General features: G+C 39.1%; 1 protein-coding gene across 1 annotated transcript in view; it reads right to left on the bottom strand.

Moving 5' to 3' along the window:
- LOC128732981 (AT-rich interactive domain-containing protein 1B-like) overlaps window positions 1–27147 on the bottom strand; it is a 414204-nt gene that overhangs the window by 158290 nt on the left and 228767 nt on the right. Inside the window, exon 4 of the mRNA XM_053826489.1 lies at window positions 19694–19984. Within this exon, the coding sequence (XP_053682464.1) occupies window positions 19694–19984 (291 nt within the window). The remainder of the gene's footprint in view (window positions 1–19693; window positions 19985–27147) is intronic.

Below are 27147 nucleotides of genomic sequence, written 5' to 3' on the forward strand. Positions count from 1 at the left end.
CAGGGCTGATTGTTTGTTCTCATCTCTGGCAGCACGAGAAATTACGCCGTCGTCGAAATGTTTTGATCTGCCTCTTGTTCAGAGTGGGTCAATTGCAAGGTGAAACTGCGACCGACTGCTCTGGAGCAATCCGCCAACAACGTACGTGGAGAGAGGAAGAAACCAAGGGGGGAGCGAGAATCGAAAATGCCATGACATGCGCACAGAGCACTGGACAATTAGCAGTACCCTGCCTAGCTGCCTAGCGATCCGCCATGGCAGCTAAGAGAACAATAAACATTCGTTTATTTTATTTTTATTTTTTTTTCTAGGCAAGCGAGACGATTTAATGAAGAAACGGGGAAAAGCGGGGTAAGCAGAACAGGAGGAAAAAGGACATCCTTTTTCCGCCTGTTGGCTATTGGCAGTGGGCCGTTCAGAGCCGAGTGCGATGGAAATGGTTCACCTACTTGGCAACGCTTCAAAGCCACTGAAACAGGAGAAATGGCTCTTTGTTTACATTCTGCGCCTGCAAGCTAGGCAGGCTAGGGATGAAATACAGCCGTCGTCGCCGCCTGCTTTGTTTGTGACAGTTTCGCCGATGACCTTGAAAGTAAACAGCAACAAAACGGCCGCGCAGTCTGCTGCAGTATGATTTTTACCGAATGCTCTCTATATTTGGAAGTAGGAAACTGATACCTACCGTTATCTCGGGTACAGCTGTTGGTCAACTATTTGTGTTTGACGGACAAATTATCACCCCCTGCGCGTGTGCTTTCACTTGACATCCAATTTTCACTCGATTTCTGAGCACTGTTTTTTTTTTAGCACAAACACAAGTTTCGTCGTCCCGAAACGCAATAGAGAATCACCGAAAAAAAATCAACAAAAAACACTTTTACTTTCGTCTAATCAAAAACTCACTGCTTGCTTGCTTGCTTGCTCGTTTTGCTCGCTGGCTGCTCCCTGCTGGGTGCTTCTTCTATATTTGCCTCCCTTTCTTGCTCACTTGCTCACCCACTCACTCACTCACTCACTCACACGCGTGGTACGGTGTGGTGCGATAATGCAAAACTTTTCCGACCCACCGCAGCAACCAACGCTTGCTTGCCTGCCTGCCAGGCCTGCCCGGATTTCTTCTGCGATCACCTTTCGAACGCAACGACGACGAGGGGCACTTCACCGTACAGGAAAACTGTTTTCACTCTGTTTTTCGCGTCGTTTAGATTCGACTCATTTAAAACTGCCTAGTTCAAAGCCTCCAAGATTAAGTTATTCCAATTAATTACGGTAGATTCAAAACCGACCTTTTTCCAGCCAGACGCTGGGCGCTGCTGTTGTTAATGAGAACGTTCCGTTCCGAGCTAGAGTGTAACTATACTGACTAACTGTGCTGATGACTGACGTTCATCGCAGCAGAGCAGTGACTCTCGCAATCGAACGCAGAGGGTACTCTCTCGCTCGCTCACTCGCGGTTCAACAACACACGGCGTTCGGCGGGTCCGTTTGTACAGGTTAACGTGTAGAGGGTTAACATGTTGTGACCAGTGGAAAAAACATGCGCGCCGCTCGCACTGTATGCACGTCTTTATAAATTCGAATTCGAAGAACCCCCGGTTCTCTGGCTGACTAACTGACTGGCTGGATCTGTAACTAACTGCACAAATGCTTGAAAAACTTGTGCTCACCGAATCTCTTCGATTCTCACGCCGAGCCGTTCATTCATCCAAACCTTTTTCATTTCTCACGCACACTCATGCACACGGGCGCAAGTGAGAAACTGGCCAGAGCAGAGAATGGAAAGAAAAGAACGTGATAGCTAGCTGTTGCTCCACACTGGACTGGAGTGAACTGTTTTGTAGAGATGTTAAAAAGTTTGCACCCCCAGATCGGATCGGACGGCGCACGGTGGACAGAGCTTGCGGGCGGAGAGGAAAGGAAAGAAAATTGATCAAACAAACTGACCACGCACGGTCGTCCCTCCACAGATGGGTAATTGTTTATCAAAATAATGATTGAATTGGAAAAAACTGTACACTGAAAAATGTCAAAATTTCATTAAGTTATGTTGAGAGTGTACTAAATCACACTAGACATTCATTGGTTTACAACATGGCGCCATCGAAATAAAAAATAGCGTACTGGTGAGGTCCTTAAAACGGTTCGAAAAACCATCAGAAAAGCATAAGCAGTTGATTCTAAAACTTGCTCAAAAGTGGTTGCTCTTTACAAACGAAACCCGGAGTCACATCACGAAATTAGAAAAGAAGTTTTACTTGACATTAGGATTGACAGATTTCGTCCTATTTTCTCACAACCATTTGTTTCGTTTTTACTCCTTTTTTCAGAACCGTTTTCTTGGTTTTAGCTCACTCTTCCGTTTACTTTTCTTGTGTCCCGTGTTTCCTTGTTTATTGTTCTGTTTTTCTTCATTTCCTGACCCATTTTTTCTTATTTTCAGTCCTGATTTTCCTTTTTGTTATCTTTTTTCTCGCATTTCAACATCTTTTCTTCCCTCCTCCTATCCTTTTTTTGTTTCTAGTTTTCGTCAACTATTAGATCCTTTCCTTCTCGCCTTTCGTCTTCATCTGTTGTTTTTCCTCTCTTTGATGCCTCGTTTTTACCTCTTTTCTGGCACGTTGATTCTGTGTTTGGCTCCCTTTTTCCCGCTTTTGTTTTTTTTTGCCCATTTTACCTTATACTTTAATCTGTTTTTCTTGTTTTTCGTTCTCATTTTTCCACTTTCTTGGTTCCTACTGTCGTTTCCCGTTCGATTTCTCTTATTTTCTGTTCCGTATTTCCATCTTTGTCACGTTTTAATTTTTTTCCCTCGTTTTTCTTTTTTTACACTGTTTCTACACTCTTTCCGTATTCCTCTTCTGTTTATTTCCCGTTCCCGTTTTTTCGTCTTTTCCTGTCTGTTTTTTGTCATTTTCTTTCCCGATTCAACCTTTTTTTTGTTTTCCATCACGGTTTTAAACTCCTTTCCCATTCCGTTTCTTGCTTTCATCTTTTCCGTTTTCATTTTTCTCCATTTTCTCCTTTCTCATTCTCGTTTCTCCATACTCCAGTATCCTTTTCTGTCTCGTAGTTACTTTTTTTCGTTTCACCATTTCCTATTTTGTTTCTACCGTTCTCCCTTTTCTTCACAGTTTTTTTCCTTCTTTTCTCTAGTTTTTATTCTTTCTCTGTCCCATTTTCCCAGAGTTTTTGTCCCATCTTTTTCCTTTTATGTCCGGTTTGACTTCTTTGGTTATGGTTCTAGTTTTGTTCCTTTTCCATTTCTGGTTTCGTTTTCTTTTACTTTCTGTTTGCCCATTTAGCCTTTTTGCTGCCCACTGTTTCCTCTTTCTCTGTTCCTTCGTATTGCCGCAAATTAAACTGTGTTGTATATAAATCGTGAATCTCGGATGACCTTTGTCACAATCTCGAGTCTTGCAAGTTTCTGGGGAGTTCAACGGTATTTTAATAGAAAATTCTTGTCTCCAAAAACACCCACATGTCAAATTTTGTTCCATTTGCTTTATCGGTTCTCGACTTATGAGGAAATTTGTATTTCATTTGTATGGAAGCCCCCCCCCCTCTTAAAAGGGAGCAAAGCAAAGTCGCGGGATTAAACCGTCATTAGACATTACCCTTTTTTATCGACAGACTTCGCAGCCGGCAGTTTAGAGTACAGAAAAATTACGGGGCCAGTGTAACGATCCTACTGACTCTATCGAGCAAGCACCGCCTAGCCGAGATTCGAACTTGCGACGACTGGCTTGTTAGACTAGCATCGTACCTCGAAGCTAACTGGGCCTTAAAAGGAGTCATAATTCCCCTCCTAAAGAGGAGAGGGGTCTCAATTCACCATAGAAAAAAAATTGCCTATTAGTTCTGGAGTTATGAGGAAATTTGTGTTCCATTTGTATGGGAGCCCCCCCTCTTAGTGCGGCGAGGGGTCTCTAACCATCATAAGAACTTTCCCTGGCCCCAAAAACCCCTGTATGCAAATTTTCACGCCGATCGGTTCAGTAGTTTTCGATTCTATAAGGAAACAAACGGACAGACAGAAATCTATTTTTATAGGTATAGATTTTCAGGCACCCACAGTTTCGCTTTTTATCTCCTTTTCTACCCGTTTTTCGAATGTTCAGTTCTTCCTCGTGTCATGCTTTTCTTTCATTTCTGGCACACGTTCGGTTTTGGTTTTCGATTTTAATTTTTTTGTCTGTTTTTTCCCGATACCGTTTTCACCCTTCCCAGCTAGCACCAACTCGTATATCAATGTACGAAAACTATCGTAAATATCTCCTAACAAACTCGAAATCGTAACTAAAGCTGGATAAAGTGGGATCAAGTTGATTTTCTGTCGTATATAATGATAATGACTGACATACATACGATTTTCAGTACAAAATCGTAGAGTAGTATGGAACGACTCGCGCTTAATCGGATATTATCGTATATAAATAATTATAGTCGTAACGCTCAAAATTATTCGTAATCACGTATATCGCCACCAAAATAGTACGGATATGCCAATTTTGCGCATGAAATACGATTTATTTAGCATGTATATCTGTACGTAATGCTGATTTTTACCTTTTTTATACATATGAAAATGCTAGCTGGGTTGTTCTTGTTCCTCGATTTCCCTCCATTCCTGCTGCTCACGTAGTAAATACGCCTGTATATCCTGTTATTTCTCCCTTTTTGCCCAATTTACATCATTTCCTATCTCGTTTTTGTTGTCCTTTTTCTTTGCTTTCTCTCATTTTTCTTCCGTTCCGTTTTCTTAATCTTTTTCTGTAAGACTTCCTCGTTGTTTGCCTTGTTTTCCTCTTTTTCTCTACCGTTTTCTTCCTTTCCATTTTTTGTCTTTTTATATCTGGTTTTATTCTCATTCTGTAATGTGTTTTCTTTCGTTTTTATTTTTTTTCATGCCTAGTTTTATTTTTTTCCTGTTTTGATTTTTTTTCCGGATACCTAAAATACGAAGAAAAGAAACCACGACGAAAACACGATGCCGTGAAAATGTGATCAAAAATTGACTGAAAAACCAGGAAAAACGACAAAAATCGGACAGAAGCAACATGAAAATGCGATCCAGAGAAGCCAAAACAGTGACAGAAAGTACGAAACCAAGACCAAAAGAGATTCAAAAAGCGTCAAAAGGACGACAAAAATGTTAAAAACGGCGATGAACGAATGATAAAAAGATAGTAAAAAAGAAACATTTATATTGTCTTGACAACCAACAAAAAAAATGACGGAAAATTGACAAAAAAAAGTGACGAAAAGACGATAAAAAAAAGGCGAAACAACGACAAAAGCTACACGGAATGCCAAAAACAGATTTGAAAAAAGTGACGAACACATCAAAATGACGGCAAAAAGACCGAGAACAGACGATAGTAATTTGGCAGATGAAAGACAAAAAGACAACGTATGCGAAGAAAAGACAACAAACAAATTATAAAAAGACGGCGAAGGAGTATCGAAAAGACAACAAGAAGATGACGTCGAAAAGACAAAAAACGGCAAAAATACGATGAAAAGACGTTAGAGCAGCAACACAAAATGCAGAAAAAAGAAGAGAACATAACGACTAAATGACTAGTAAGTAGATGTAGAAAAGGCAATGAAGTCGTCTCTTCAAAAACACTGCAAATTAGGAAGGAGAATACTCGTAGATGGTGAATATACGAAAGACAGACGAGCCACGATATGTTAAGTTATATCGAAAAATACTATTTTGCTAGTGTGCACATGCGAGATTTATGTGGCTCAAAAACTACGTGACCAACTTGGATTTGTTATGGCTGAAAATAAAAATCAGACACCATGAAATAGTCCCTAAGTTTATAAGCATTTCCACGTACCACCGCTAATATGTAGAGATATAGCACCCTACAAGCACAAAATAAAGAACGAGAAAAACATAGGAAACGAGAAAGAAAATAAAGCCCAATTAGACTGAAAAGGAGAACAAACGAGACAGTTTCCTGAAAACGGGCCTGAAAACTGAGTTAAATGGAAGAATAAGGTCGAGTTAAATGGAAGAATAAGGTTTTTGCTTCTTTTCTGTCACGTTGATTCCGTTTTTGGTTTCATTTTTTCCCGTTCTTGTTCGGTTTGACCCTTTTTTCATCTTATTCTCGTCTGTTTTACCTTTTTCTTTAATCCGTTTTACTTATTTTTCGTTTCTTCTTTTACTACCCCATTTTCCCATTTTTTGCCCCATCTTTCTCCTTTGGTAACCGATTTGACCTCATTTTCCCATTTTCCTAGTTCTTCTTGTCGTTTCCCGTTCGGTTTTTCTTATTTTCTGTTCGATATTTCCATTCTTGTCTCGTTTCCCTTCCTTTTCTCTCGTTTTTCATTTTCTTTTATTTCCTCTTTGCGTATGCCTCCGTCGCTTCATTTCCCGTTTTTTTTCGCCCTTTTTCAGTGTCCGTTTTTCCTGTTTTTCTGTCTCAATTTTTGTCCTTTTCTGTTCCAGTTCGACTTTTCTTGTTTTCGGTCCCGGTTTTAAACTCTTTTGACGTAGGACTACGTCTTTCAGGAAGGTAGCTGGTATAGGGTGTCATTCCAAAAAATCTTTCTCGAAAAGTGGTCATGTTTTGAACGTTAAAAGTTTAGTTTAGTGGTTGTCCGATCGATTTTCAATATACTTACCCCAATCGATTGGAAAATCTTCTAAGAATTGGCTCAAATGAAGAAAAGCATGGATTCTGGATGTTGAACTATTGAAAAATTGAAAATCGCTTCGTGATTGGTTGTTGGAAATGACGTCATCAAAGTGGAAATGCGTATTCACGCTTCGGCTTATAATTCAGTCAATTTTCAATAGATTTCCAAGATATTTACACCAATTGATAGGAAAATCTATTTGGAAAATACTAAAATTATGTGAAAATATGTTGATTTTCAATGCGCGTCATTGAAAAATTAAAAATAACTCTAACTCGGTCTTTCTAGAAATTGCCGCTTTGTGATTGGTTGGAATAATTTAATAATTGGAAATTGGAATTGGAAATCCAACAAGTCTTGGAAGTCCAACAACAACTTGGTACAATTCAGGAATCAACGAGAAAGTCGATGGAAAATTCCAATTAATTCTACTATAACAAAGTTACAATAGAACTAAATGAAATTCTACCATTTCTCCTTGATTGCTATTTGCCTTGATAATTCCTTATTGTGCTCAATCTATACCTATAAAGAAGGATTTCTGTCTGTCTGTCTGTCTGTCTGTCTGTCTGTCCTGTGTTCCTTATAGAATCAAAAACTACTGAACCAATCGGCGTGAAAATTTGCATGTAGAGGTTTTTGGGGCCAGGAAAGGTTTTAGTGATGGTTAGAGACCCCTCCCCCCACTAAGAGGGGGGGCTCCCATACAAATGAAACACAAATTTCTGCATAACTCGAGAACTAATCAAGCAAATAGAACCAAATTTGGCATGTGGGTGTTTTCGGTGACAAGAATTTATTCTAGGGTAATTTGAGACCCCTCCCCTCTTTATAAGGGGAATTATAACTCCTCTCCCCTTTAAGAGGGGGGGTTTCCATACAAATTTCCTCATAACTCGAGAACTAATCAAGCAAATGGAACCAAATTTGGCATGTGAAAGTTTTCGAGGGCAAGAAAATTTTCTATGTTGAATTAGGACCCCTCCTCACTTTAAGAGGGGGGGCTCCTGTACAAATGAAATACCAATTTCCTCATAACTCGAGAACTAATCAAGCAAATGGAACCAAATTTGGCATGTGTGTGTTTTTGGAGACAAAATTTTTTTCTATGATGAATTGGGACCCCTCCCCACTTTATGTGGGGGGGGGCTCCTATACAAACGAAATACAAATTTCCTTATAACTCGAGAGCTAATCCAGCAAATGGAACCAAATTTGGCATGTAGGTGTTTTTGGAGGCAAGAATTTTTTCTATGCTGAATAAGAACCTCTCCCCACTTTAGGAGGGGGGGCTCCTATACAAATGAAATTCAAATTTCCTCATAACTCGAGAACTAATCAAGCAAATAGAACCAAATTTGGTATGTGGGTGTTTTCGGTGACAAGAATTTATTCTATGGTAAATTGAGACCCCTCCCTCTTTATAAGGGGAATTGTAACTCCTCTCCCCTTTAAGAGGGGGGGCTTCCATACAAATTTCCTCATAACTCGAGAACTAATCAAGCAAATGGAACCAAATTTAGCATGTGAAGGTTTTCGAGGGCAGGAAAATTTTCTACGGTGAATTAGGACCCCTCCCCACTCTAAGAGGGGGGGCTCCTGTACAAATGAAATAAAAAATTTCCTCCTAACTCGAGAACTAATCAAGCAAATAGAACAACATTTGGCATGTGGGTGTTTTTTTTGGTGACAAGAATTTATTCTATGGTGAATTGAGACCCCTCCCCTCTTTATAAGAGGAATTATAACTCCTCTCCCCTTTAAGAGGGGGGGCTTCCATACAAATTTCCTCATAACTCGAGAACTAATCAAGCAAATGCAACCAAATTTGGCATGTGAAGGTTTTCGAGAGCAAGAAAATTTTCTATGGTGAATTAGGACCCCTCCCCACTTTAAGAGGAGGGGCTCCTGTACAAATGAAATACAAATTTCCTCATAACTCGAGAACTAATCAAGCGAATTGAACCAAATTTGGCATATGTGTGTTTTTGGAGACAATTTTTTTTTCAATGATGAATTGGGACCCCTCCCCACTTTAGGAGGGGGGTCCTATACAAACGAAATACAAATTTCCTCATAACTCGAGAACTAATCCAGCAAATGGAACCAAATTTGGCGTGTAGGTGTTTTTGGAGGCAAGAATTTTTTCTGTGATGAATTAGGACCTCTTCCCACATTAGGAGGGGGGGCTCCAATACAAATGAAATACAAATTTCCCCATAACTCGAGAACTAATCAAGAAAATAGAACCAAATTCGGCATGTGGAGGTTTTTGGAGGCAAAAATATTTTCTACGGTGAATTAGGATCCTTCCACACTTCAAGAGGGGGGGGCTTCTACACAAATGAAATACAAATTTCCTCATAATTCGAGAACTAATCAAGCAAATGGAACCATATTTGGCATGTGGGTGTTTTTGGAGGCAACCATTTTTCCCATTATGAATTAGGACTTCTTACCTTTTTAGAAGGGGGGGGGGGCTCCCATTCAAACGAAATACAAATTTGCTCATAACTTTAGAACTAATCAAGCAAATGGAACCAAATTTGGCATGTGAGAGTTTTAGATGGCAGAATTTTTTTTCTGTGGTGTATTACGACCCCTTTCCCTTTTAAGAGGGTGGGCTCCCATACAAATGAAATACAAATTTCCTTATAATTTGAGTACTAATCAAGCAAATGGAACCAAATTTAGCATGTAGGAGATTTTTGAGTCTTGAATTTATTTTATGATAGTTAGAGACCTCTCACCCCTGTGGTAGGGGGATATGGACTCTCATACAAATAAAACAGAAATTTTTGCGAAACTCAAAAACTAATCCAACTCGAGAAATTCGAGACTCTTCCATAAAACATTAATCAATAACAACCACAAAAACTATCTATAGTAACACTAGATCATTCAGGACGAGCCGGTCGCGAGTATTGCCGGTGACCCGCCGTCGGAAGCGCCGCCCACTGGGGGGCTTGCAAAACTCGAGATAGTGACAAAGATCATCCGAGATTCATGATTTATGTACAACACAGGTTAATTTGTGGCAATACGGAGTTTGTCGGGTCAGCTAGTATTCAATAATCGTTACATTGAAAAATTGTCTGCCGTGAATAAGTGATAGCAATTGAAACCAACTTAACACCAAATTAAACACTGATTCGCTGCAACAAATGCGCAGGAAAATGCATTAAAACTAAACCCAATATTTTGTTTTAATAAACACTGCTGACCGAATAAACTTTATTGTGATCAGCGGAGAACAATAATCTTGTATATCTTCATAGAAGCATGTTTTCATGGTTAAAAGGACGATGTCTGGTAATTGACACAATTGTTAGAAATATCGGCATTCTTCTCACTTTTCTTGGGCAATACAACAGCTTGAAGGCGTAGCAAAACACCTCTAGTAACTCCGAAGAAAAGTTTGTTCATTTCTCCGTCGATACGGAAAGCTCACTGGTAACTTTGCTCTTTTGTTCAGACTGAAATTGAAATGCTCCATTTTATTCAACGTAAATGATAGAATGAAGGACCACGAAAAATAGGCGGGACCGATTCTTGTCGCTTGCTCTGGTAGATAACACGAGGTAAGCCGGCGAACAGCATTATTCAAACGCTAGCTGAGCTACTGCCAACATCTTACTGGCATGTCTGGACGCGACAAAGGAGAAAGCATCAAGGGCAAACGAAAGTCACGCTCGAGCCGTGCACGTCTGCAGTTCCCGGTCGGATCGTATTCATCGGCTGCTGAGGAAAGGAAACTATTGAAGCTGGAGCTGGCTGCCGTCATGGAATAATTAACTGCGGAAGTGCTTGCTCACGACAACAAAAAGACCTGGACTGACGTTTCATCGTGACTCATGACTATACACGAACAGCTTCGTCGATCGCCTATCTGCTGTGGCTTTCCGGTTGGTTCGTTGCAACAAACCGTTTACCGAAAAGAAAATTACGTTAAGTGCGTTAGGGCAAGTTTATTGCAAGCTGGAGTTATGATAATCAAACAATCGGTTCTTTTAAGGACCACACAACAATTGAAGAGTTTATTATATTTTCTTGACCAGTTAATACCATTATAATACAGGCAACGAGGGAAAAGTTGAATTTTTCGCCGTTGCGTTCGATCAAAAAATAGCGGGAATAAGTTTTCTTGTCATGGACGACATTTGCTACCGCTTCTAAAACGTCTGCAGCTTGTAAATCAGTGTTCTTCTTTTGTAAGCCGCAGAAAAGTTTTGCGTAAAATGTTCAGCTTTTTGAAAACTAGCGCGTACCGTGTACCGATTACCAGATTATTACTACTATCGCTACAAATAGACTTACGTAGTCCTACGTCACCTATGCGGTCGTGTCCTCTGTACAACCACTCTGATTTTTCCATCCCGTTTGTTGTTTTCGTCTCTTCTCTTCTTACTCGTATTATGTCATATTCCTTCTTTTTTGTCACGTTGTTTTTCTCTTCCGTTTAATCCATTTTGTCACACAGTTTTCATTTTTTCTCTATTTTCTTCCAACAGAACAGAAAAATTCTCGCTTCTTCATCATCCTTTTCTGTCTCTTCTCTTTGTTGTTTCTACATTTTCTATTTTCTTCCAAGATTTCATTCTTTTCTTTGTCGTTTTTCCTTCTTTTATTTTCTCTTTCTGTCCCATTATCCCAGTGTTTGTCCCATATTTCCCCTTTTATAGCACGTGATCTTTTATTCGTTTTCGTTGTTCCTGCTAACGACTTTCTCTCTCTCTATGTCTCTCTCTTTTCCTTTTTGGTGTCTCTAGTTTTTCTTATATCGCTGTTGTTCTTTACTTCCTGTCCCGTGTTGTCGTTTTATTTCCTGTTTTTTTCTTGTCTTTTTATCTCGTTTTCTATCCCATTTTTTATCATTTTCTATTCAGTTTCGACTTATTTATGAGTCCGGTTTTAAACTTCTTTTCTGTCCCATTTTTCGTTCTCATCTCTTCCCTTCTTACTCGTATTATGTCGTACTTTTCATCCTTTTCTGTCACGTTTTTTTGTTTTCTTTGATCCCTTTTGTCTTCCGATTTAATTTTTTTCTGTCCCGTTTTTACTCGTTCCGTTTTCTATGCTCGTTTCATTATTTTCCTGCTCCAACAAATTTTGAAAAGTTCAAAATAGCCACCAAAAACGACAAACACGTTAAAAACAGACGTTGAAAATGGCAAAAGACGACGAAAAAAAATTAGAAAGATACCAGAAAGGCGATAAAAAAGACAACAAAAGAAAATAAAAAAGCCATTGAGAAAAAACGACAAAAATGTAAAAACGAACGACAAGACGAAAAAAAACAATAAAACTAATGCCGAAAAGATGTCAGAAAGATGTCAACAAGCGATAACACAACAAAAAAGAGGTAAAAAGCATACTTAGAGACGACGACTGAACGCTTAAAGCCAACAAAACAACGATTAAAACGAAGAACAAGTTTGGCAAAAAAATTCTGAACAAAAAACGACGCAAAAGAATGAAAGTACAAGAAAACATGAAAACGACCAAAAGACGTTGAAATATATTTGAAAAAAAAAATGCCAAAAAGTGATAGAAGCGCTGAAAAGAACGTTGAAACATTAAAATAACGAAGAAAATAATGCGAAGAAAAAACACAGAAAAGATAACGAAGAGTAGACTAGAGAGCGTCACAGACACTACGAAAAGAAAAACGAAAAAGCAACGAAGACACGATTCAACGACGCCGAAAGGACGATGAAAGAACGATGAAAAAATCGCTAAAAGAACTATAAAAATGCGCCGAAGCAACACGAAAAGACAACGAAAAAAAGACGGAAATGTAATGATGGTGATAGTTTTTTATTAATGACCTTTTAACTGTGGAGTCATTCGGGTCCACGAAAATGTAATGAAAAGACGAAGGTGAATGAAGCGACGTTGAAAAAGATGACAGAAAACGACCAAAAAAACGTCAAGCAACGAACAATGTTAAAAAGGCCGACAAAAGTACGATGAAAATGTGCCAAAACAACACAAAAAACGAAAAGTCGGAAATGTAGCGAAAAGACGTTAAAAAAGATAAAAACAAAAAAGCGAACTGCAAAAAAAGCCAAAAAAACGCCGTTAAAAACAATGCAAAAAATTAAAATCGAACGACAAGACAACAAAAACAACAAAAAAGCGCCAAAAAACTAGAAAGACGTCAACGAGCAATAGAATAACCAAAAAGACGTTTCAGAGACACAAGAAAAAGATTAAAAGAAGACTTAAAAACGACGAAAAAACGATAAACAGATAAGATGAAAAGAGGACGAAAGCAGGCGGTAAAAGCAAGTTAAAAAACGGCTACTAAAATGCAACAAAAAGACAGTAAAAAATGTGAAAATACAAAAAAAAAATGATTACGAAAACGACAAAAAGACAACGAAAGATGCAAAAGAAGGGATAAACGCGCTGACAAAACGACGAAAAAAAAACATTGAAAAGTCAAAATGACGAAGAAAAAAAAACAATGAAAAGAGAGCGAAGAGTTTCTAGAAAACGTCGCAGGCACCACGAAAAGACGATGAAAAAAAACGCCTTTAAAAGCCAGTCGTCGCTCCTTCATGAGAATCGGAAAGGTCCATTTAACAGAAATTGATTACGCATAATTCTGTTTAACAAAACGTCGTTTACCATAAAAACATTGTCATAAACATAACGAACCATATTTGGAAGAAAAACATTTGGTATAACGACATTTTGGCAAAATTCCGTAAAAACTATTTCAAGACTTGTCATAGATACATAGAACAAGCCATAGAAACAAGACAAAAAACCGATAAAAACGCAACGAAAAGAGAACTTAACAGTAAAAAACGACGACGAACGAGACACGGAGATAAGAACTCTAAAAAGGCCTAAAAACAAAAAGGTTTCACAATGATTCCAAAAGGGCACCAAACAGCTCCAAAAAGACTGGAGACATTATCAACACTTTCTCCTACCGTTTGCCCTATTTATTGTAAAAATTTAAAAAAAATAAAGATCCAAAACGATCCAAAAATTGTTTCAAGGCTTCAAAAAGCACTAAAAGGTTGTTAAACAGCTCCAATAAGGAGGCTCCGAAAAGTACAAAAAAGCTCCAAAAGAGCTCTGAAAAGGATGCAAAAGTGTCCAAAGCGCGCTTTAAAAGGGCAAAGAAAGGAGAGAAAGCAAAAAATTCATGACATCCTTGGTTGGTTCAAACAGATTTCAAAAAGGAACAAAAGAGCTCAAAAAAGGGGCCTAAAAAGCTCTAAACATCGCCCAAAAAAGAGCCGCTATAAAAAGAAACACAAAATATCTCCAAAGAGACTTTAACAGGGCTTCCAAATAATTCCAAAATGGATCCAAAAAGCCTCCAAAAAGGTTAGCTAAAGGCTCTAAGAAGCTCTAATAAGGTCTCACGAGGTAAAAAGGTAAAAAAAGATTTGAAAGGGGCACCAAAAAGGCTCTAAGCAGTCCAAAAATACTGTAAGGCAGTTCTGCCAGGCTCGAAAAATACACCAAGAAGAACCAAAGATCTGAAAACGGCTCCCGAAAGACTCCAAAAACGATCTAAAAAGCAGCAAAAAAGGCAGCAAAACGGTTCAAAAAAGAACCAAAACTAGGCTCCAAAACTGTTAAGAAACGGCACCAAACAGCCTCCAGCATAAGGGTCTAATAAAACTTCAACAAATGTTAAAAACGCCAAATAAGCCTTAAGAAGACACAAGAAAGTTTAAAAAAGCCTTCAAAGCTTTCGAAATATCACCAGAAAAGCTCTAAAAAGGCTCTAAACAATTCCCAAAATAGGGCTTAAAATGGCCGCAAAAACTTTAGCAGGAAAAGATTCCAAAAACGCGCTTTTAAAAGCCCTGAAAAGGCCTCGAAGACTCCAAAATAACTCCAAAAGTTTTCGAAACTGCTCCAAAACGGCTCTGAAACGACCCTAGAAAAAAGAAAACCGAAGAGGAAATGAAAAAAGCGGAGCGATCAATAGAATAAACGTGACAGAAAAGAAGGGAAAATGGCGAAAACCCAGAATTAGGAGTTAGAAAAAGACGAAAAATGCAATCGAACAAAAGAGCTAGTAGAGTAGGCCGCTACGGTTTAGTGGTGTAATTGGTTAGACAACACACTCAACTAAAGACTGAGAGCTGTGAGTTCGACCCTACACTTTGCTTAGTCGATATTTTTAGTGTAAGATCAAGAGCTCCAGCGCAGTGTGGGTGATTCGGTGAAAAGCAGACCAAAACAGCCAAAAAACGGTGAGAAGCCAGGAAAAAGATGACAAAAGCCGACCAAAAAGCAGCGAAAAGATGACAAAAAATAAAACAAAGAATGGACAACAAATAACAAAACAAGTAAAAATCCTTGAAAAAATTTAAAAAAACACACACAAAGACGAAAAAGTGACAAAAAGGCAACAACAACAACGGCGAAAAGCAACGAAGAAACGACAAGATGAAAGCGAAAAGACGACAAAAAGACGCCAATAATCCATTAAAAAGTCAGGCTGCCAAAAAGCGTCAATAACGACAAGAAAGGACGAAGATACAAAGAAGAAAAAACGAAACATCGACGAAAATACAACCAAAAAAATAGGAAAAATGCGCTAAAACGACCACGAAAAGATTACCGAAAAGTGACAACAACCAGTAAAATATATCAAAAAAGCGACGAAAGCTACCGAAAAACGACCTAATATTCCGTCAAAGGCAACCAAAAGGAGACGACAAAAGCCATACAAGCGATAAAAACTCTAAAAGTGACGACAAAAAAGGCGCTAAAAAGACAATAAAAGGAGGTCAAACAGGTCTAGAGAGAAAAACAAAATAAAAAGACAAAATAGCGGAGAAAAAAATCAACGAAAAAACAAGAGGAAAACGAAAATATGACTAGAGAGCCGGCGACATGACGAAAGAGCAAGTAAGTAATGATGAAAAGACAACAAAAGTACGATAAAAATGTGCCGAAACGACATGAAAAGCGAAAAGGCGCAGCTAGGACTTAGGACAAAAGTTTGTCGAGTATTGTCGTCCTTTCAACGCCGCGTTTCGTCGTGTTTTCCGTGCTTTCTAGTCATCTCTTCATTGTTTTTTCATTGGGTTTTTTTTTTGTTAATTTTTTCTTCTCTATTTTGGCTATTTCGACGTCGATTTTTCTATCTTTTTGACTTATTTTCGCCACATTTTCGTCATATCTCCGTCATTTTTGGGGTTTCTTTACTGTCTTTTTCGACCCTCTTTGCTGTTTTGTATTTTTTTTCTATGTCTGTTTGCCGGCTCTTCACCGTCTTTTTTCCTCTTTTTGCAATCCTTTCGCCGTCATTTTTGGGCATTATTCTCAAATTTATTCGTCGTATTTTCGAAGTATTTTTGCTGTCTTTTCAATGCATTTTAGCCATCTTTTCGACACTCTTTCGCCGTGTGTTTTTCTGCGATATTTCTTTTTATCTTATCCTTTTGCCATCCCAGCAAAAGGATATTAGTTATTAGTTAGTTATTTTTTTCGTTTTTTTACGTCTTCTTTTTTGGTATCTTTTAAGCGTTTCATTGTTGTCCTTCGTCTTACCTCTTTTTAAACGTTCTTAATTGCTTTTAATGGCGTTTTGTATCACATCTTTTATGGGGATTCCCGTCGCTGCTTTCACGTCTTCATAGTCGCACTTTCGGGTGCATTTTCATCGTGTTTTTTGGACGCTTTTTGGTCATCTCTTCGTCATTGTTTTCCATCGATTTTTTCTTCGCTATTTTGGAGATTCAACGTCTTGTTTTCTCTTTTAAGCTTGTTTTGAAAGCCCTTTTAAAGTTCGTTTGTTATTTTTTGTTGTCTTTTTCAAGGTTTTTATCATCGGCATTCGTCTCATGTCTTCCGCTGTCTTCTTGGCGTTTTTGTTTTTGCTATCTTTTCGTTGAATTTTAACCTTCATGTGATTTCGACACTGTTTATCCGTTTGATTGTGGCGATTTTAGTTTTCGTCTCGACTTTTTGTCGTACTTTGGTTGACTTTATAGTGTTCGTAAGACTGTTTTGTTATTTTTACATCCTTTATTGTCCCTTGTTAAGCGTCTATTTGCTTATTTTTTGCGTCTTATCGCTTTTCGGCATCTTTCTAGTATTTCGTCGTCTTTTAGTTGTTTTTTTGTTGTCTTTTTTAACGTTTTTCATTGCTTTTGATAGTTTTTTGTCATTTTTTTGTCGGTTTACAACGCTATTTTAACGTCATCTTTGACGCCTTTTCAAAAAGTACAAATGACAACAAATTTTAGCCAAAAAAACGACAGAAAAAAATCAAAAAGATTATGAAAAGCCGACAAAAAATACAAAACAGCCTCCAGCTCCAGGTCTAATAAAACTTCAAAAAAGGTTAAAAACGCCAAATAATGCCAAATAAGCCTTAAAAAGACACAAAAAAGTTTAAAAAAGACTCGAAATACTTTCGAAATATCACCAGAAAAGCTTTAAAAAAGCTCAAAACAGGGCTTAAAATGGCCGTAAAAACTTTAGCGGGAAAAGATTCCAAAAATGCTTATAAAAGCTCTGAAAAGGTCTCGAAAAGATTCCGAAATAACTTCAAAAAGCTTTCAAAACTGCTCCAAAACGGCTCTGGAAGGCTCCATACAGATTCCAAGCTCTAAAATGGCTCCAAAACGACAGTTTTGGTATAATTGTTGTTCACTTGTAGTTCAGTCTCAGTTTTAAATCAGTTTCAGTTCAGTTCTAATTCAGCTTCAGTTGAATAGTTAAAACGAAAACTCTCCAAACATTGGACCTGAAAGGGTGCTCCATCCATTCATTCACTCCAAAGCTATCTTCTCACGTTGCCATTCAACTCTCAATGAGTACTTCACTCTCTGCTCTTCTACACGCGTTTGCGGCACAGCGAGACGGCCACAAACACACATTCATTCTCATTCGAATTTGGCATTTGGCTCTCACGTCACGCAAGAATGAAGCGGCCCGCATTAGGCAGAGCGACGCGTGAGATGCATTCCGCAGAGGCACAGACACAGAATCGCACACACACGGCAGAGCGAGAGCGAAACGATGCAAAATCGCGCCGCGACCGTTACCCTTGGAGATGTTCGCGAATCAATACAAGCGATTATGTCATTTTTTTACACAGCAGTGTGACCTGTTTCTCCTTCTCCTGCTGCTGCCTTTCTTCGCCCATCGTGATTCGCTTTTCCTCTTTCTCGTGTATGCTTTTGAATGTGAAGGAAGAGTGAAAATGGCAGAACAGATTAGAACGAACCGATGATGATTAATGGAATTAACAGATGTTGCTGCAAATGGCAAAAACAGCGAAGCTGAAGCGCAATACCATCCGAGACGAAAGTGGTTGCCAACAGCTGGTTTATCGTTTCCGAATTAAATTCAGTTTACCGTTCAACCGTTTGTTTACGTATGGAATATTTATCTTCGTCTCAAAAAAAAAACGGAGAGAAGAACGTAAAACAAAACGCAATCGTCTATTTTTGGCGGTGACCAATCGAGAAGGATCGACCTAACCAACCTAAAACAGAGCAAGTAATTTGCAAATCCCAATCCCGATGCAATTTTTTGGCTGCTAACGCCAAAAACTGACCAACACTGCTGTAAACATTCCACTCGAAAAAAAATTCAAGTAAAATACAACAACAACAACAACAACAACAAAAACAGCGATGCTTTTCGTCCAACAAGCGTCAGTGGCAAGCGAGCGTGATGAAAACATAACCTAAAAATAAACTATGTTTGAATAAATCCGATTCAAACTGGCCTGCCTGCCTGCCTGTCAGCCTGCGGCTGAGAAGCGAGAGAGCACGCGAGAGACACTGAGAATGAACGACCGCGCGCTCTTACTTATCGTCATCCAGTGTTTGTGTGAGCAACCAGAGCAAAGTAGGCGCAAAAATCGATCGATTTTCTCACTGGTCGCGCTCGCGAACCTGCGAGCGAGTTCATTTTGAAGCAAGCGATGTGAGTGACAAAACAAATCGTCTCATTCCGAAAACTTCAAAATACTGCCAATAAAATTATCGCAACCGACATGGATGGAATGGACAGGCACAGGATGAGTCCAATAAAAAAAAACGCGAACGCTTCAATTCGACTGCTGCTGGGCATGGCTGAAGCGAAGTAAAAATTGACGACAGCGAGCGAGCGAGCGAGCGAGCTGGCGGGTTTTATGGCCCGTGTTATTATATTATTCTTCTCACTTGTTTAGTTCTGGTGCTGTTTTACCAATTTGTTCGATAATAAAACTGTGTCTGCGTCGTTTTGCCCGACTGACTGAAACCGAACCGATGAAGTAATAAAATACTGCTCTCCACACGATTGTTCTCGGTTAATCTCATTGCTGTGCTGAACGACATCGACATTTTAATGATGACAGTACAACAAGCGAGCCGAGAATTGCTCCTTGAGCAACACACTAATGCACAGGGTTGGGCGTTAAGCGTCAACAGAAGCGCATTAATCTTCCGCAACCTGTCAGATTTCCTGTGCAGTGCAAATCCGCACCACCGCACCCGCACCGCACCAGTGCCAATCTACGACGGCCAACCGAGGCACGCAAATTATGCTGTTCCGGTGCAACAATTTAGAGCTATTTCTTTTCCTAGCCCAGCCAGAAGACGTGTCTGTTTTTGCTTCGTCTTTCTCCAGCGCAACAGAAGCGGCAGCAGCAGCAGCAGCACCATCGGAAGCCGGTCTCGGACAAGTTGCGGTACAAGTAAAGCTATGCTTAGAGAAAAGAGTTAATTGTTGAATGGAATCCAGCGGCGGCTTACCGCCGCCGCACCATTTCTCAGTCGGTTTTGTGGCCAAACCCCGTGTGTGTGCGTTGTGTTTTCAAGTAAAGAAAAAAAAACACGCGAGATGCTTTGGGAAAATTGGCTGCCACCCGCCCCACTCAGAAACGAGTTTTAATTCCCTTATCCTATCCAATAGACCGACCACTTGAAAGTTCATTTCCCCTAGTGGCAATCATTTTCGTGCGCAGCACGTGACCCACCCCACCCATAAGTTCATAATAATTAGCATTCAGGTTGGCAGCACTGCCTACCCAAAAAAAGCTGGTGGTACTTACTCTTCCTGTAGTTCAATGCCACTGTCATCCAGGCCAGCTAGGCTGCTGTCCTGCTGCTGTTGCTGCTGCTGCTGCAGTTGTTGCTGGTTCTGGAGCTGGTGCTGCTGCAGCGGATGATGATAGTGCGGAAGGTGATGGTGATAGTGGTGGACACTGTTGACGGTGGTACCGGCACCGGCCAGAACGGCTGGCGAGTGGAAAAACTCCCGCTCGGCATGCTCCGGCAGCGGAGTTGGCGTTTCGAAAACAAGCGTTTCCACCATCGAACCTTTGGACGATCCGAATGAGACCCTGAAAACAGAAAGAAAGAAAGAAAGAAAGAAGAGGATTAGTTTTCATTTTTATACCAGAAAAGGGTGGAATAATTATGGCTACGGTTGGCCCACTCTCTGGGGCATTGCTTTTCGTGACAAACGAACGAACGAACGAACGAACGAACGAACAACGTTGAAGTGTGACGTTTATGACGAACGAAAATAGTGCGTCGTGTTGCCCGGTTATTGTTCCGGATCGGTTCCGCCCGCTGTGATTCGTGCGGCACATGTGCTGCTTTTTTTTTTGGGACGATGCAAAATGGCCAGCAAAAATTTCACTCCGGGTCTGACACAGACAGTGCACATGTCTTTCAGATGGGCCTCGGTGCGAGGCAAAATAATTCCCGGAAGCACAGACGAAAGGCGAAAACAGATCCGTCTGTTTTATGTGTGTTTTTTTTTCTAGCTACCTCACATTTTAATTTTTTTCCCCAATTCAACATTTAAACTAGGTGTTGAGTCACTTACAATTAAACAAATAACCTTAAAAGTATAAGTTGCTCTACGGTAAAATAAGATTGTGGCCTACAGTTTTAAGAAATTTGTTCGAAAATCCAATTCGCTATGGAAGAGTTGATCCACTGATGACAACCTTATATTAATTTATTTCTTTTCTAATTCTTGGTGAATATAACACTGAAAAATTCACATACCTAAACTTTATATAAAAAGGATGTTTTCCGAATAAATATTCCTTTTGTTATATCTTATTGATGTCTGTGATTGAAAAGTGGCTAACTTTCTAGATGACCGGCAAATTTTGTCAGCAACCGAGGAAATATATAATCTGGAATAAGTTTTTGATAAAAATTTCCACACTGGAAAACAACTCGGAGAAAAAATCAAGATAATTAGGCTCTAGAAAATTTTCAAAAATATCAGAAAATTTTTATCACAATTCCACACTAGGGTATTCTTCCTCGATTGCAGAGAAATTCTGCTGGCCTTTTTTTTATTTAAAACTTTTTTGTTAAAGAGCTATTATTTTTTTAAACAACCGACAATCTGTACATATAAAAATGAATTTCTGTCTGTCTGTCTGTATGACCCTTATAGACTCCGAAACTACTGAACCGATCGGCGCGAAAATTTGTATGCAGGGGTTTTTGGGGCCGGGGAAGGTTCTTATGATGGTTAGAGACTCCTTCCTCTCTAAGAGGGTGGGTTTCCATACAAATAAAACACAAATTTCTACATAACTCGAAAATTAACCAAGCGATTAACCAGACCTCTCCCTCATATGAAATATAATCGAAGTCACACATTAGCAAACGAAAATATGTTAACAAAAGTCATTCCAAAAAAAACAAAAATCTAACTCACGGTCACGGTCTACTAAACTCATTTTAAATTAATCAAAATGCAACCAAATCAGTCTAAATACGCCCTAAATCCAATCCAAATTTTTCCAAATCCGACCAAATTAGTCCCAATCCAATTCAAATGGACTCAAATTTGATCCAAAACAATATCAGTCTGATTAAATAAGTCCGAATCCAGTCACAACAATTCATATCCAATCTGATCCAAAGGAGTTCAAATCCGATCGAAATCCAATAAAAATTGCACAAAATTTCCTCTAAATTAGACTAATACCGAACAAACTAGTCAAAATCCAATCGAAATGATCCTAAATCAGATCCAAAACCGATCAAATTATTCCAGTCAGTACAAATCACTGCCAATCCAATGGAAATTAGTTCACATTCAATCCAAATCAGCCCATAAAACGCAGCTAATCCAACCAAAATCATCCAAATCCGACCAAAATCATTCAATCATTCAATGGAATGGAAATAGGTCCAAGTTAGAGTGACTATATACAGAGTGGCGACATCAGGGCCAAAATAAGTTACAAATCAGGTCCTAAACTTGGCCTGAAATGTAGCCTTAAAGCAGATCCAAAATATGTTCAAAACCAGGGCCAAAATAAGTCCCAAACCAGGTTCAAAACAAGTCGTAAATGTAGGTTGAAATAAGTCCCCAATAATGTACAAAACTAGGCCTCTAATGTTGTCCCAAAGCAGAACCAAAATATGTCCAAATCTAGGGTCAAATCAGGGCCAAAATACGTTTCAAAGCAGGACCAAAATCAAGGTCAAAGTAAATCGCCAAGCAGATCCAAAATATGTTTGAAATCAGGGCCAACATAAGTTCTGCATCAGATCCAAAATATGTTCCAAATCGAGGCAAAAATAAGTTCCAAATTACGGTCAAAATAGGTCCCAAATTATGTCCTATACTAAGCCTCAAATATAGTCCCAAATCATGTCCCAAACTAGACCTCAAGTAAAGTCCTAAAGCCGATCCAAAATATACTCAAAATCAGCGTCGAAATAAGTCCCAAATTAGGACCAAAACAAGTCGTGAATCAAGGTTAAAATAGGTCATAAATCATATCCTAAACTAGTTCCTAAATCTAGTCCAAAATTTGTTCCAAGTCAGTTATGTTATCAGTTATTAACAGTTCCATATAACTGATAAATTGTACAAATAAAGCACGCAGTGCGAGAAAATCACCTCAGATGATACCGGCATAAACATGTGCTGAAAAGTGTTGCGTAAGCTGAGAAGATCTGCCAGAGTTGCAGGATACTACAACCAATAGGTGGTAGTAAGTTGTTCAATGCTATCGCTGAACCAACAAATTAGAAAATTTTGTGAATAATGACAACCGCGCTCTATCTTCACATCGTGTAGAAGTTGTTTCACATTCTCTTTTTACCTTCTTTATTGATACTCACTGAATTAACACCCGAAACAATGTGCGGCTGTGATAGTTCAATGAGATCGCTGAACCAACGCTCTCGTCATGTCGACCGTTTTACTCACCGGCCTCGTAGCTAAAGAAAATGAAATTGAAGCGCAGGACATAGGAATATGTGTGGTAGTAAGTTGTTCAGTGAAATCTCTGAACCAGAGCGAAACTACCAGAATGAAAAAAACCAGCATTCTAGTAAGAAGGTATACTGTCTAAATAAAATTCGTATTGCGTGTGCGTCTTTGCAAGCGAAATCATGGACGAATGACGAAAATGGTATCATCCGGTTGAATTTTGTTACCTGTCCTATGAACAGGTTGATTATGTGGACGAGCCGCCACTGGCTTAAAATTCATAAACCTTGAACCAATTATCGTAGAACAGTTTGGTTATCCCTGACTCACGTCCAATTTTCTTGAAGATTTTCCTGCTTCAAAATTCATATCTCAGATGCTAAGCAGGACATTTTTTTTAATAAAAATGTAAAAAAAACACACTCTATCTCTTTACAAACACATCTATACCTATAAAAAAGGATTTCTGTCTGTCTGCCTGTCCCTATGTTCCTTTTAGAATCAAAAACTACTGAACCGATCGGCGTGAAAATTTGCCTATAGGGGTTTTTGGGGCCAGGGAAGGTTCTTATGATGGTTAGAGACCCCTCCTCCCACTAAGAGGGGGGGGGGGCTTCCATACAAATGAAATACAAATTTCCTTATAACTCGAGAACTAATCAAGCAAATGGAACCAAATTTGGCATGTGGGTGTTTTTGGAGACAAAATTTTTTTCTATGATGAATTGGGACCCCTCCCCAATTTAGGAGGGGGGCTCCTATACGAACGAAATACAAATTTTCTTATAACTCGAGATCTAATCAAGCAAATGGAACAAAATTTGGCATGTGGGTGTTTTCGAGGGCAAGAATATTTTTTATGGTGAATTAGGACCCCTCCACACTTTAAGAGGGGGGGCTCCTGTACCAAGAAAATACAAATTTCCTCATAACTCGAGAACTAATTAAGCAAATGGAACCAAATTTGGCATGTGGGTGTTTTTTGAGGCAAGAATTTTTTCTATGATGAATTAGGACCCCTCCCTACTTTAGGAGGGGGGGCTCCTGTACAAATGAAATACAAATTTCCTCATAACTCGAAAACTAATCAAGCAAATAGAACCAAATTTGGCAAGCGGAGGTTTTTGGAGGCAAAAATATTTTCTATGATGAATTAGGACCCCTCCCCACTTAAGGAGGGGGGCTCCCATGCAAATGAAAAACAAATTTCCTCATAACTCAAGAACTAATCAAGCAAATGAAACCAAATTTGACATGTAAGCGGTTTTGGAGGCAAGATTTTTTTCTATGGTGAATTACGACCCCTTCCCCTTTTAAGAGGGGGCTCCTATACAAATGAAATACAAATTTCCTTATAATTTGAGTACTAATCAAGCAAATGGAACCAAATTTGGCATGTGGGGCTTATAGGGGGCAGAAATTTTTTCTATGATGCATTAAGACCCCTCCCCTGTTTAGGAGAGGGGCGAAGGGGTCCCATACAAATGAAATTCAAATTTCCTTATAACTTGAGAACTAATCAAGCAAATGGAACCAAATTTGGCATGTGGGGGATTTTGGAGTCTTGAATTTATTTTACGATAGTTAGAGACCTCTCACCCCTGTGGTAGGGGGATATGGACTCTCATACAAATAAAACAGATTTTTTTGCGAAACTCAAAAACTAATCGAACTCTAGAAATTCGAGACTCTTCCATAAAACATTAGTCAATACCAAGACCACAAAAGCTATCTATAGTAACACTAGATCATTCAGGACGAGACGGCCGCGAGTGTTGCCGGTGACCCGTCGTCGGAAGCGCCGCCCACTGGGGGGAGGCAACTCCCCGCAGAAATCACTACTGTCTAGGTTTATTTGTTTTCCTATATCTACCTGGGTTTCCTGGAACGAGCGACAGCGAGTAAGAAGAGGATCGCGAAATGGGACTTTCCACAAAAAAGTTTTCCGTGAAATGGTACATTCCACTTTACGTTTTTCGCAAAATGATATTCGGCGAAATGTTGTACAATCATGGCGAATATTACTATCCGCTTTCTGGCTATGCAATGAGGGGACAGGGGAGTTGTTTTCTACTTTCCTGTATAATTTGTATATTAAACTACCCATTCCTGGTAACTAATAAGCATTAACATAAGCAGCAAATCAGCGTATCTGGCATTTTATACTGCACGTTGTTGTATATTATGTTTTTGTCTGCATAGGTGTTGTAAATTGGCATCTAAAATTGTATTCAATTTCTTCCTGTCGGTAATTAGCTGTAAATTAGCATTGTCAGCACTATAAGAAGGTTATCAGTAAAGTAGCTGTATATTTTGCCAAAATAGCATTTAATTAGCATTTAAGGCGATTTTAATGCTTATTAGCCTACAGTTAAATAGCATTGGTGATGCTTATTAATTACCTGGGATGCATTCATAGTTACGTAACTGAATCATCTAAGGTTGAACTCCTCAGAAACTTGCAAAACTCGAGATTGTGACAAAGATCATCCGAGATTCATGATTTATGTACAACACAGGTTAATTTGTGGCAATACGAAGTTTGTCGGGTCAGCTAGTCTTAATATAAAAGGTTTCAGCAATCAGCCTGGTGTAATGTTTGGAAATCTTTTCTACTATTTTAGCCTCGTCAACATTTAATTTATGTCCTGTTTCGTAAAAGCGTTGCGTTAAACCTGTACCACCTACTGTTTTAGATTTTATCGTATATTTATGCTGTTCAATTCGTTTGTGCAAAAACTGACTAGTTTCTCCTATGAATGATTTTTGACATAGCACTGTGGTCCAACAAGCCAAATTAGGTGGAATAAATTGTTTACTCGGTAGTCGTTGATTTTAGACTATTTACGTGTTAGCAACAAAATCTTGATTTAGGATGCCGCTTTTTTTAGCGTGAGCAATTTTGGGTGACCATCATCGACGATATTCACTTCAGCAATTTTATAGCTTGAAATATTTTGAGTAATATTGCAGAAGACGAAATCCCTCTATCTCGAACCGTTTCCATATTAGGGCGATTTTTCTGAGCCAAGTTAGGGCGATCCTGCTGTTTTGCGATTTTTCTCCAGAACATTTTTATTTTTGATTTCTCGCAAAACAGATCTTCAGATGACTTGTGGCTCAATGAGACGCAACTTTTGGTGGAAAAAGAAACTGGCTATCTATTTAACTTCTACACTTATATTAAGTTTTGTGATAAAAATAGGCCGTTTTCAAATCTATACCTATAAAGAAGGATTTCTGTCTGTCTGTCTGTCTGTCTGTCTGTATGTTCCTTATAGAATCGAAAACTACTGAACCAATCGGCATGAAAATATGCATGTAGAGGTTTTTGGGGCCAGGAAAGGTTTTAGTGATGATTAAGAACCCCTCTCACCACTAAGAGGGGGGGCTCCCATACAAATGAAACACAAATTTCTGCATAACTCGATAACTAATCAAGCAAATAGAACAAAATTTGGCATGTGGGTGTTTCCGGTGACAAGAATTTATTCTATGGTAAATTGAGACCCCTCTCCTCTTTATAAGGGGAATTATAACTCCTCTCCTCTTTAAAAGGGGGGGCTTCCATACAAATTTCCTCATAACTCGACAACTAATCAAGCAAATGGAACCAAATTTGGCGTGTCAAGGTTTTCGAGGGCAAGAATATTTTCTATAGTAAATTAGGACCCCTCCCCACTTTAAGAGGGGGGGCTCCTGTACCAAAGAAACACAATTTTCCTCATAACTCGAGAACTAATCAAGCAAATGGAACCAAATTTGACACGTGGGTGTTTTTGGAGACAAAAATTTTTTATGTGATGAATTGGGACCCCTCCCCACTTTAGGAAGGGGGGCTCCTATACAAATGAAATGCAAATTTCCTCATAACTCGAGAGCTAATCAAGCAAATGAAACCAAATTTGGCATGTGAAAGTTTTCGAGGGCAAGAATATTTTCTATGGTGAATTAGGACCCCTCCCAAATTTAAGAGGGGGGGCTCCTATACAAACGAAATACAAATTTCCTCATAACTCGAGAACTAAACAAGCAAATGGAACAAAATTTGGCACGTGTGTGTTTTTGGAGACAAAATTTTTTCTATGATGAACTGGGACCCCTCCTCACTTTAGGAGAGGGGGGGGGCTCCTATACAAATGAAATTCAAATTTCCTCATAACTCGAGAACTAATCAACCAAATAGAACCAAATTTGGCATGTGGAGGTTCCTGGAGGCAAAAATATTTTCTATGGTGCATTAGGACCCCTCCCAACTTTAAGAGGGGGTGCTTCTACAGAAATAAAATACAAATTTCCTCATAA

This window comes from Sabethes cyaneus, chromosome 1, assembly GCF_943734655.1.
Source record: "Sabethes cyaneus chromosome 1, idSabCyanKW18_F2, whole genome shotgun sequence".
Classification (NCBI taxonomy): domain Eukaryota; kingdom Metazoa; phylum Arthropoda; class Insecta; order Diptera; family Culicidae; genus Sabethes; species Sabethes cyaneus.